The 13159-nt window shown below is 43.7% G+C and overlaps 1 protein-coding gene across 2 annotated transcripts in view; it reads left to right on the forward strand.

Moving 5' to 3' along the window:
- Positions 1–13159, forward strand: part of EFCAB5 (EF-hand calcium binding domain 5) — a 377049-nt gene that overhangs the window by 227060 nt on the left and 136830 nt on the right. For both annotated transcript variants that reach the window (XM_086955085.1, XM_086955086.1), the window contains exons 13-16: positions 4130–4419; positions 4942–5114; positions 10291–10519; positions 11563–11715. In XM_086955085.1, the coding sequence (XP_086811211.1) occupies positions 4130–4419; positions 4942–5114; positions 10291–10519; positions 11563–11715 (845 nt within the window). The remainder of the gene's footprint in view (positions 1–4129; positions 4420–4941; positions 5115–10290; positions 10520–11562; positions 11716–13159) is intronic.

A 13159-nucleotide genomic window follows, 5' to 3' on the forward strand; every position in this document is an offset into this window, starting at 1 on the left:
CACCCTTTTTACAGAATTCATTCCTTCAGGAATATAAACGACACCCTTCTTTAAGAGGGTCCTTCCCACGCACCTTACAAAGCAAAGTTCATTGCTGTCCGTGGTTTTGCAATCAAGGACATTTATAGCCACGCAGCGGTTGGAAACACCACTCAAAGTCCCACAGTTGCTCAGTGCAAAGGCCATTCTTTTGTGGCGGCGCCTGCCTCCGTTGAATAGGGTTGGACCTTTCTCGTAAGAGTACATTGGGACAAAAGTTAGGAACACGGAACAGAGGGCAGGTGGTAAAGCTCATAACAGCTTACCTGGCGTGTCACTAACTAGTCCCATCAGAACTGGCGTGTTTAAGTCGTGAACCTCGGCCCTATTCTCTCACAACAATCATGGTAAATGCTTGAGGGAATGGGGCTTTAGTTTTCCTCATCAGCATCACACAACTCTGCACTGCCTCTAAGCAGTCTTTATCTTTAGGGACATACAGACTCCAGAACAGGACCTAATACTTCACGTGCGACCTCTGGGACTGATCGATGTACATCAGATGTGGTCTTTACATACTAACAAAGGTGTTGCCTGAGAGGACACACTATGCCAGATGTAGTGTCCAGAATAGAACAGTACCCCATATGTAGAAGTTACATGTGGCCTCAAGAATTGGAAGGAGCACATGTGGCTCTGGAGCTGGACACAGCACTTCAGGTGTGACCTCCGGGACTGATCACGGTACATCAGGTGTGGTCTTTACATACTAACACAGGTGTTGCCTGAGAGGACACAATATGCCAGATGTAGTGTCCAGAATAGACATATGTAGAAGTTACATGTGGCCTCCAGAAATGCACTACAGGTGTGACCTCCTGAACTGGAATATTGATTCAGATGAGGCCTCAACAACTGGACACAATGCTCCACGTAGAGGCCTCAGAAGTGGGAATGACACTCTGCGTGTGGACTTCAGACCTTGAAATAACACGCAGGATGTTGCCATCTGAAATCGATGTAAGACTCCAGATGTGCCTCTAAATTAGGTCACAGTACTCCAGTTGTGCCAACCATGGCTTAACTTAATGCTCCAGATGCGGACTCCAGAAACCTGACCACATATCTCATATGAGCCCTCCGCAACATGTACCATCCAGGCTCGGACACATTACCACACATGAGGCCTCACCACTGATACTTTACGCTCTTATTAGTTGGTCCATCATGACTTCATGCAGATCCAGTGAATCCAAAGGCCCAGGCTGTCAGGGTCAAAGAGACTCACAAAGACCCACAGACTACGGCAGACCCTTATTTCAAAGCCTCTTTTTAGGTCTCGCCTGTCGATGCGCATGCGCATCGAGCAAGGCGAGAGTATTGGGACTTATCCGCTCTTTATCCACACTGCAAGGAATCGTGGCGATTCCTTGCAGTGCCCGTGACTTTTAAGCTCAATGCGCATGCGCATTGAGCTTAAAAGCACGTGCACGTCCGTCTTTGTTTACCCGCTCCGCCCCCTCCCCTTCCCGCCGTGTCGCATTTCTCCTCCCCCCTCCCCTCTCTTCCCTCCGTCTTGTTTATTTTACCCGCTCCGCCCCTCCCCTTCCCGCCGTGTCGCATTTCTCCTACCCCCTCTTCCCTCCGTCTTGTTTAGTTTACCCGCTCCGCCCCCTCCCCTTCCCGCCGTGTCGCATTTCTCCAAACAGGGTGTTTGTTCGTCAGTTCCTCTTGAACCTTCCATCGACTTCCCTCGTATGAGTCATGTTAATTTTATAATAAAAATACACTTTACATAACACTGTTATCAGTCCCCAAACATTAAAAAAAATCGCAATTAAGAACACGAATACTGCCGGGCTAACTCATCGTTAATTCGTTTTCTGAAAGTTTACTTGTGGTCGGACCGAGCGATAAACTCCTAGAGCAAAATACATAACATATGACAATGTTATTACACTTTAAAACTAATGCGTTACCACATTTGATCATGCCTTCCTTTAGTTCTACATTTGCACTTTCTTGATCGACTGGTGTATTACAAATACAAAGAAAGCTTGCTATGCAAAACTACTCGATTTTCTAAATGTGTCCAAGGCGCATCTCAACATACGACACTGCAACATATAAAGAAGACACATGCGAGTAAGCACAGAACTGAGTAATGTTAGACAATTTTATTTAGTACACCATCAGAAAGATGGGTTAACATGAATGGAAAAAAATGCTTGGCACTACCCACCTTTCTCTTCCGTTCCCATGTCGGACTTCATAAATACAGCTGCTACGCTCAGAAGACAGACAATTAAAATACAAATATTTCAGGAGAACATTCTGCAATTGTGCAATGAATCAGACAGAATACAAGGAAGCTTCCGCCCTTCCAAGAAGTCAGTCCTGGCATTTAAACACAAGCCTAGTTTCATTGGTTACCAACTGAAAGAAACTTTGCTTCCGGATTTTAACGTCGTGACATCATACTAGGTGCAAGCGTTGGGAGGTGCTATTTTAAGAGAGCAATGTCGCGGCCATCTTTAAAAGTTTCACGGTGCCATTTTGACCATCTCCGCTCGTACAAAATGTACCGTATAGTAAATTTATGTAGTACTTAATTAGTCAAGAATTTTTGAAGTATTATGAATTCTTTAATGTTCGGTTATCTCAAATTAGGTGTTAAGGCGTAAAGAAAAACATTTTGTATTCTTATTAATTGAGAGCTAATCGATGAGTCACTTGTGACTGAACGGTATTATATATTGTGACGGAACTGTATTATATTTTTCTCCACGTAGGTGCATCCTTAGTACTTCATGGGAACCGTTATCAAGCTAAGGCCTCTGTTAAAAGTAATTTCCCCGAGCACAAACTATTAACTCTTGAGAAAAAATCATGATGTCTATTAATCTGCTAAATGTATCAAATAAACACATTTAAATACGTTTCTCAAGGTGAGAGAAAAAGAAAAGTGCTACACTCGCCCTCACCCTCACTCACCCTCAACCCCTCACCCTCACTCACCCTCACCCACCCTCACTCACCCTCACTCACCCTCAACCCCTCACCCTAATTCACACTCACCCTCACTCACCCTCACTCTCACTCACCCTCACTCTCACTCACCCTCACTCACCCTCACTCTCACTCACCCTCACTCTCACTCACTCTCACTCACTCTCACTCACCCTCAACCCCTCACTCACCCTCACTCACTCACCCTCACTCACCCTCACCCACCTTCACCCTCCCTCACCCTCACTCTCACTCACCCTCACCCTCACTCACCCTCAACCCCTCACCCTCACACAGTGCAATAGGTCTCGGAGCATTTGAGTTAGAGCTTTTAGATTTGTTTATGGCTTTTTTTATTTGTAATTCTTTAGCATTGGCTACAGGAAACAAAAATGCTAAAGATTTACAAAAAAAACCCATAAACAATTCTAAAAGCACTAACTCTAATGCTGCGAGACCTATTGCATTTCCAATGCTTGTTTCTTCTTAGGCTAAAATCATAGTGTTTGGAAGATGTGGAGAAAAGATGTAGAACCTTCATTCATGTCTCCTTCCTGAATCCCACTCCCTTTACAGCATCGTTTCACTAGTGAGAGAAGTCAAGTCAAGTCAAGTCAATAATTTATATAGCGCGTTACATACCCAGAGGGTCTCAAGGCGCTTGAAGAAGGATGGGGAATTACTTGTCGGATCTTTGGGGCTACTTGACAGTGTGAGAGATTTGGGGCCCGCAGACCGTGTGATGAGCTTCTGGCACATGAGCAGAGAGTATGAGGATCTTTGAACATATGACCAGCTTGTGAGGAGCTTGGGCTATAGAACCAGTATGAGGAGCATTTGACACTGTGAGGAGCTTCCGTGGGGCACATGGTAAGACAGTGTGTGTGGGACCTCATGACTCCTGGGAGTAATGTGCTTGCAGCTTGGAAGATGTATGAGGAATGGCACACATGAGGAATCTTATGGTACCTGGCCTGCCTACGTGGGAGCTTGTGGGTCATGCGCAAATCTATTGAGGAGCCAATGACCTATGGGCAGACATTATGAGTGCTCAGATTCTAAGTATAGTGGCTGGAACAATCAAAATATCATGTTCTCTGTGACAACAACAACCCTTGTCCTGCTCTCATTTCGCACCCAGGACGGGAACGTCTCAAATCTGCTCAGGTCTGCAAGGATGAGACCGTGAAGATCAACTCCAGAGGTTTCCTGCGCTACATCGAATCCCTCATGGAGGAGCTTCCGGGCACACAGGAGGAAGTCTTCGAGAGCCTGGTGGAGTTCCTGACTGCGAGCATTGAGCGAACACAAACGGAGCGCGTGCGCGGGTCTGCTCGGCGCAAGTGGCTGAATGAGATCCAGAGAGCTGCAGAGAGAAGCGGCGGAAGCCTAGAGCCCATATACCAAGCTGCCTTCCAGGCACTTTACAAGGTGCGTGTGTCGGAACCAGAAAGCATGCACCACTGGGGACGGCCCGGATGCACATCCCTGCATGCCAACACACCTTTGTGCCGTCACACATTCCTCTCTTTGTATTACATTAACATCTGTCTCATCACAGGTACCTCTGTCCTATCACAAATCCTTGTCCTACTACACATACATATATCCCTCCCAGATACCCCACACCGTAGCTCCCAAGGTTAGGCGCCTCTGACACCCACATCACAGTTATGTCTTAGGTCCTTGCAGAGTGATGGGGTACCTGGGCTCTTACTAATAAAGTAATTGCAATATCAGCATTTACTGACCTGCACTTCAAAGAGGCTAAGGACTTCTATCACCAACAAAGTAGCCTAGAAACAGAGACATTTTAAATGTCACCATGATTTAAGGACATTTAGAATTTTTCATTTTATAGCCGGGCATTTGGAACACATATAGTCGTACAGGTGCCCTTGGGTTGCAAAGGGGTAACTTATCTTTTGGTGACAGGTACATTTCTTCACACAGGATGCTGAATCTCACGGGAACAGAAAGAAGATCAGTGCAAGTATCGGGCTTCTGGAGCAGAGTCCCCCTGAGGCAGAGCGGGGGCCTCACCTTCTCCGATATGTGGCCTGCACTCTAGAAGATGCCCCGTATCTCCTGAATAAGTCCTTGTACCGAGACATGAAGGGAGTGAGGTGAGTATGAATCCACATTGACCATGTGTGGCACAGATGCTAGTTGGTCTGAGAAGTGATTGCAAAGCAAGGATGTTCAGTATAGGTCCAGAAGGGCCAGTTCCATGCCAGGTTTTCAGAATATCCAGATGCAATAAATGTGCATGAAATTAATATGAATGGAATTATTTTATATAGTCGGTGGTTACCTTGAAGTACTAAATTGATCTGGTCCTTCTGGTCCTATGTCGTACTCTAATGACTTATTAAGCTTATCACCATTCCATGCCCGCCAACTTACCTTAGTTAGGAAGCAGTTATGACTTAGATCCATTATAAAATGGATGTGTTCTGTAAATGTTAGCTGTCTTACAAAAAGGGCAAGAAAACACACTTCTTTATATAAAATGTAATATTTATATAAAGTTGAAACTGCTGACAGCGCCGAGATGCCCATGGGTGAGTTGTGCACTACATTAAATTTAATTAACTTAGCAAAGTTTACAGTGCAAAACTGCACTTGAACACTGAGGATTAAGAGTGCCAAAGCCCATCGTCAGGCAGACAGACAGTATTAGTCAGAGTATACTCTAAAATACTTACTGAGACAGAAGACTGATACTGATGTAGTTAGTTGTTGAGCAGACCAGCTAGCACATATAATTTCTGGTGCTAGTAAAAGTGATGTCATCATCAGACCTTCCTGAAGAAGCTCACAGACAACCCACAAGATTTGGCAGGCCACTGATCCATTTCTAACATATAATCAAGTAAAATCCTAGAGAAGGACGCGACTAACACCCTTTAAGAATGTTTTATGTGCAAACGTTTGCTTTGACCTACAGTCAAGGCCTCAGGCCTTAGGGGACCGAGACAGCACTGGTGAACTTCAGAGAAGATCTTTTCTTCATCTTGGATGAAGGGAACCAAGCTGCTGGACTATAAGATACTTTTGAAAAGATTCAAGGGTTATATTAGACAGTGCTGCACAGCCTTAAACGTGTTCTACTCTGTCCTCCAGAAATAAAGTCCATGGGATTGGAGAAATTATCTGTACGAAGTGCGATTTGTCCCACCCAAATTATTCAATGTACAGATGCTCCCACTTTGCACAAATGGCAGAAAGTTATCAGCTACATTGGCAGATGTACACTGAAATCTTTCAGATTAAGATATGGCTTCTCATTCCATACACAGAAACTTCCACAGATTGAAAGGATCAAAAACGATCCAATCGATGACATATTTACTTTCTATTGATCTGAAAGCATGGAATAACCTCCAAGCACCGAAATCACAAAACATGCTTGAGTAGTAATTATATTTTCTGGTAAAGTGTCCAGGAGCCACAAATCCCTCACCAACATGATAAAAAAAGATATTTGAGAGGTCGCCACACCCACAATTTATCTTGGCATGCTTCATCCAAGGCAACCCCCCACACCAGAGCATAATGATAGCACTCTGGTATACTCAACTAAAAGTGGAATTTTTTAGATATTCTTTTTTCAGGACAATTTCAGGGGTCCACATATTGTGTTAAACATACCTACTGTATCAGTAATGTGGGACTGTGTGCATTGGTGTGGCCGGGTTTAGATTTACATTCCCAGCCAAAACAAATATCGAGTTGTGGCATTGAATTCACCTTAAATCGTATTAAATTTTTTTCACCGAGTCCTGGTGCTTTTACTTCAATTTATAAATACTGTATTACGAATACCAAAATGGAAACAAACAAGAGTACTATCCAAGCAACTCCCTAACGATGGACCAATTCAGGAACAATATGATTCTGCGTAAATGTAGACTGTGGCTTGATTCAAACAAAGGACGAAATTAACCTTATGTTTTGGTGTCTATGGGATCAATGGGGAGCAGTTATGCAAAATTGAGTGCTCAATATATAACAAAAAGAGACAAAGCAGTGAGAGGTGCACCTGTATTTGCATTGGAAATCTTAGGTGGTCATCTCCAAAGGAAACCTTTGCGGCTTGATGCCTATTATTTTACAAAATAAGCACTTTCTTGGCTATTCACATAGGTAACTTACACTTGTGATTAAGTTATATGTGCAACTTTAATCTAACACTTTTGAGTATGTTTACTACTTTTGGCTATTCACAAATTTCAAGTATAACGTTACTCAAAAGTGTAGACTTACACATCTCCACCCTCTGAAAAGGGGGATGGAGCCAGTCTTCAAGTGGCAGATACTACTGCCAAACAGAAACAGCAGTAGGTCCAGCACCACACATTTCCAACCACTTATACTGTAACAATCTTCCATAGAAAATAAAGGAGACAGGGACTTAAAATAAAACTCATAACAAGTAAAGTTAAAATACATTTTAATATTAAAAATAGCTAAAAATGTAAATACATATATTTTTGTTGCAATATATATGTAAAAATAAAATATGTATTATTTAATTATGAAATCCTTTAGCAACCTTTATAAAGTTTAAAGATTAATATAAGATGAAATTATATGAAAATATAATACAAAGTATTGATGCGTTAAAAACATAATTGTTTCACTTTAGTTGGAATTTATTTTTTGAGTTTAACTTCAGAAAAATAATTTCAATATATTTTAATTAAAGATTTAATATAAAATTAACTAGTTAGTGCTGCAGTACTTTTTTGACATTTAGAATAAATATGTACAGTTTAAAATAATATTTAACATAAAGGTATTTTTGTTAACGTTTTCCAAATATAATAAACCTTTTAATTTTTCCTACACTTTACGATAGAGAGATTTCACTTAGCTCAGAAATATTTTTGTGTTAAATATTATTGTAAATTATATAATTTGGTTTTATTTGAAGTCTCTGTCTCCATTATTTTCATTGGGAGAATGTTGTAGTGCCAGTGGTTATTTATGTGTGTTGTGGAACTTACTTAACCGCATCGCTGCGGCGGTTATTTTTCCCCAACGCAGCTTTTTTTCTAAAAGCTGCGTAAGATGACGAGCTCAGCTAGTCATCCGCACACGCCCCCCGTGGCTGATGACTAGCTGAGCTCGTCATCAGAATCGAAGGGGTTAAACTCTGAGTTGGAGTACGTTTCAACTGTTTTGGCTCTCTTTTTTGGTTGTAGTAACTTTACAAGTGAAGGTTGTGATTAGCAATGGCCTTACTCTTTTGTGGCTGGGTGCACGTCACTAAACCCTAAAACTCCAGTTAACACTCCCTAAACCCCTTCATACTCGTACCTAATCCCCTCCTTGTGAGTATTCCCCATTTCCCAGCCACTTGCATCTACACTTCCCACATTTACCACTAAAGCATACACTTGCGGGTTAGGAGACTGCATAGTTGAAGCAGAGATCTCTAAACATAAAAAAGATAGGAGAGGCAAAGGGTAAACTCCACATAAAAGTTTGTGGAAATCATTTTGTAGTACATTAGGGGCACTGCAAAACGTGCTACAAAATGCGCTTGTAATGCAGTGTTGTGTGCCCGCTGCATTGTGATTTTCCTAGATGAACATGGCTGAAAAACTGATAGGGGACACACTGACCCGCAACAGTGGACACTTCATTTCACCTGTCGGATGGTACAAAGAACCACTGGAAATGGTCATGTCTTGGATGGACTTCAAGGTGACCACCAAAGCTCCTGCTAGTAAACCTTGCTAGTTCTCACTCTGTGAAGTTGTGAAATCCAATGGACATAAGAGTACACTAAATATGAAGCCTGTCTGTGGGTCGCTCCATTAATCTGCCACCAGGGACCCCGAAAGACCCGTTCTGTTCTCAATCTCATTAAGTACTGCCTTAGGCTTCCTCATGTAATGTTGAGAAATGTAGTCTCTGGCTACATAGCTTTTAGCATCATGAGGTCAGCAAAATAAGTTTGAACTATCAGAATAAATTCCTATTATCTCTCTTATCCATATCTGACCTTGGGTTGCAGTCCCCATTGACTCCTCAAAATCAAGCTGCAAACCTGTAACTAAGACAGAATCAATCCTTTTGCGATAGGGTCCGACTGTAGTAGGCAATAGGCATCGTCATTGCTTTGTAAGATACCCTCTCGTACTTTCTACTGCATGGCTCTCTGGCTCCATCTCTCAGTCCCGGTTCCCACCGATACTCGTATTCTCTTTTGTGTCAGTCTAGCCACAATTGTGGATTGCTACCCATCAGTAGCGGCTGCTACTGACCATGGGAGGTGGAGCGAGTGGGAGGGAGGAGAAATAATTAAAAAAAATACAACTCACCTCTTTTCCACCGGACGCTGCCTCTTCTTTCTCCGTTCTCATCGAGTCTTGGCAGAAAGCACACAGCCTCCCAAAATCCCCTGACCAATCACAATGCTGCATTTGCAGTGTTGTGATTGGTCAGAGCACCGTGGTTGGGCATTCAGACAGGGGCTGGCAGGCTGTGCATGTTCTCCACGCAGTCTGCAATGCAGCTGCGTGGAGAACATTCAGAGTGCACATGACGCTTTGGCCGGCCCGAGACAGCCGGTCAAAGCGCCATGTTCACTTTCGATGCTGCCACGGCTCCTCCCCCTGTGACGCGGGGAGCCAGCCTCATCTGCCTGGCTTCAACTGCAAGCTGAACACAGAAACCAAGATGATAATGAACGTTATTATCATTTTATTTTTTGCATTTATCTTACAGCTGAAGCAGTGGTGCAACTCTCCTCCGCCTTAGCTGAGGAGCCGCCACTGCTACCTATAATGCCATACCGCTCTGTTAACTGGTGTTGTACATGCTTTTGGGGATGCTCTTTTTATTCACAAGACTCCTCACTAATGACCTCTTCCCTGATTCATCCCATCCTCTCCCCCACCCAGCACTTTGCAGTAGACTCTGGACTGCATTAAGTGCTTTAGTAGCAACCAACGTAACATCACGTTACCATTAAATAACATATCTAGTATCTTACCTCTGCTGGGCAGAGCAGATGTGCATTCTTTCGTCGATGACACTGTGGGAAATAGCCTGACAGTGCTGAATAATGAAACTTCTGCTGTTGAGTTGGAAGTGAGAAAGTGGAGCGTACTGGGAGGTGGAGGTGACTGAGGGTGGACAAAAGGAATACTGTTCAAATACTAAATAAGGTATGAGGAAAATTGGGTATTTCAGATTACGACTACTAAATGGACACCTACACGATTTCATGGTTTTGTGATAATCTTACAGCCTTTTCTCCTGTTCTCTCTGGTTCATATATTCCAGCTTCAACGCAGTGGATGAAGGAAAGCCAGTGCACGTTCCCCGGGTCCAGTACCATGGAAATATCCATTTCTGGAAGCACGACCGCCCGCTGGATGAGAGAACAGGGTCTTTCCTGGTGCTACCACTGAAGGACTCACGCATGCGCGTCTTTGGAACACTCGGCATTGACACAATCCGTGATTCGCGGGAGCGGAATATCTTCCTAACCCATGAGATCAGCTTTTATCAGGTGTCAAAGGATCTCCCATATTGAGCGTGACTGTAATACTGCACTGTGATTAGCTTATGGGCATGAAAGGGGACGTCCCTACACTATGCACAAAACTTACTCCCATGAACACCAGACTTGCACCCTAGCACCCAGTGTTTCCCTTGCTAATTACTCAGTGGAGAGTTGTGTGGACCATTGTAGCTGCTTGGGGGTCAGTAACCTTCTCTGAGTTGAGCGTCTTGGCCAAGGGCACTTCATTCAGTGACTAGAGAGTGACAGTCTATGGTCTGTAGCTGAGTGGCCTTACTCAGTGGAGACCATTAGTTAAGTCACCCTCACTCATTGAAAAATATGGGGGCAGATTTACAAGCCCCTTGCGCCACTTTTGTGTCACTTTTAACATGGATAAAGTGACGCAAAAGTGGCGCAAAGGACTTGTAAAATTTCCCCATAGAGTATATGTAGGTCATGGGTCCATCAATCAGTGCTCTAGGTGGTTAGCTTATTGTTCCTTTATTAATGAGTGTGGACGGTTAGCTGAGTGCCCTTTATTGAGAGATCATTAATCAGATGTCCTTCCCTAATGCATGTATTTAATAGCCCAAGTGTCTCCAGTCAATGAGTGTAGGTGGTTGACTAGGTGTTTCTCACTCAATAAGTGTTGATAATTGACTAATTTTCCACATTCATTGAGGGAGATATTTGGTAAGTGTGCCACATGAAGTCTGTTTTGATTGTTGGCAAAGTGTGCCTGTCTCAATAATTGGGGATTGGCTAAGCGTCAGTCATGCCTGTGCACTCGAATTGCGGACTGGTTACTTACAAAGTCTCTCACTGAATAAGTGGAGCTGATTTCACTAGGTACTTCTCACTCAATCAGTGATGATCGTTTGCTACGTTTCCCTCACCCAGTGATGGGAGATGACTGGGTGAATGTCATTCAGGTAATGAATACACATGGTTGGGTGGGTGTGGTAGCGTGAATGGCATTCTACTATACCATGATTTTCCATGCTCACTGGAATGATGTTATTTTACATATTGGATGGGTCTCGTTTTAGGGAGTCTCCAACACATTCAGCGAAGCGTATCACTATGTGCAGACCCGGAGGAACATGTTACTGCTGGTGAGCAGTGCCCTCGCCTGGATCCACAACCGAGCACCCAACATCAAGGACGTCACCACCTACCTCATGGAGCCTGGCACAGAAAAGGTATGAATGGCTCTGCAGGAAGAATAGACCAACTTCCAAAACTCGGGGCCATGGTGCATGGAGGAAATGTTTAGGAGCTCATAGTTCAGAGAAAAAAGTTTCTACCCTAAGTTAGGAATCTGCCAGTGCATGGAAGGAACATGTAAGTCCAGGAGGCTTCACGTTAGGTAAGTAGAAACTACACTCAATTGACTACATCCCAGAAGCCTACTATGCTATGAATCCTCTTACCCCTATTAATTACGGCCCAGTAGCCGACATAGAGAAATAGGGTTACCAATTACAGCCTTGAAATGTTGAGAGCTGCACTGAAGACACTGGGGTGGCTCCGGGCCGATAGTGACTTGTATGGGCCTTCACGTTTCTCCCTGCTCGATTTAAAACTTTCTACCCTCAGTGGTTGCAATGTTCCACTAGCATTAGAGCCTCCTTGCTTCAGGCTATACCAGGTTGTTAAAGGCCCTCTCCTGTATTATAAGCCCTCACCTGTTCCTCATAGCTATAAATTGGGTAGGGGTTCTTTAGCGACTGGTATAGCCCTTCACAGCAGACCATAATGCTATATTAAGGTTAGGGAGCATGTGGGCAGAGAAGGAAGTTGCACTCAGGATTCCACACAAATATGAGGAAGCCCCGTCCTCTACGGAGGCCGGAGTGCAGGATATGAAGTACCGTACCATTACTGACTGAGGTCACGTGCCTCATAGTGCCTGGAATTTAGCAGTTCCCAGAGACACAAAGACCTTGAACACTAATCTGATTTGGTGAGATGGCTGCTTTTCCCATCATGGTTTTGCAAACCTCAACACTGTTGTAAACATTTTAAAATGTGTCTGGATGTTGTGGGTTAAAAATCTTGTGTCTGCTGCCTTTACAAGATGAAGGCAGTATGGAAAACGGTTCGTGTACCATGTGCTGCAGAAAAAAATGGCAAGCTTGATGTAGGAGTGAGAGGCGCACAACAAACCCTGTGGTGAATCGGGAGAAGCCCAGAGTGGTGTGAAAATGTGTTTTAAAATAAACAAAATACAAATTCAAAATGTGCAGGTCTGCACTCCAATGATCACAGACTGGTGCAACAAAATCAAATACATGCTTGTGAGTCGCAAAAATAATGCTGTGATCACTGGCAGGTTACAAACACGATTTGGATCAGTATGGCCAGACAAAGAATGACTACAGCGAGTAGTAGGTTGCCACAAGGTTACTGAATGCATCAGTAGTTGTTTATGAACTGTGCGGCGCCATAAACCATTTAAGATTATTTCTGGTTGTGAACAGTTCGCAAACTTCAAAAATTTAAATTTAAAAGTAGAGTACTAACCTAGCAGATTACTGAGGTGAGGAGGAGAGGCCGATATCAAAGGCCACTTCCTCGGCGCTTCGCCAGCTGGCCACATGGCTACAGGCTGTGTTCAGTGGATACTTTGGGCAGGAGCCAAAG

This window comes from Lissotriton vulgaris, chromosome 2_1 (genome assembly GCF_964263255.1).
Source record: "Lissotriton vulgaris chromosome 2_1, aLisVul1.2, whole genome shotgun sequence".
In the NCBI taxonomy this organism is placed as follows: domain Eukaryota; kingdom Metazoa; phylum Chordata; class Amphibia; order Caudata; family Salamandridae; genus Lissotriton; species Lissotriton vulgaris.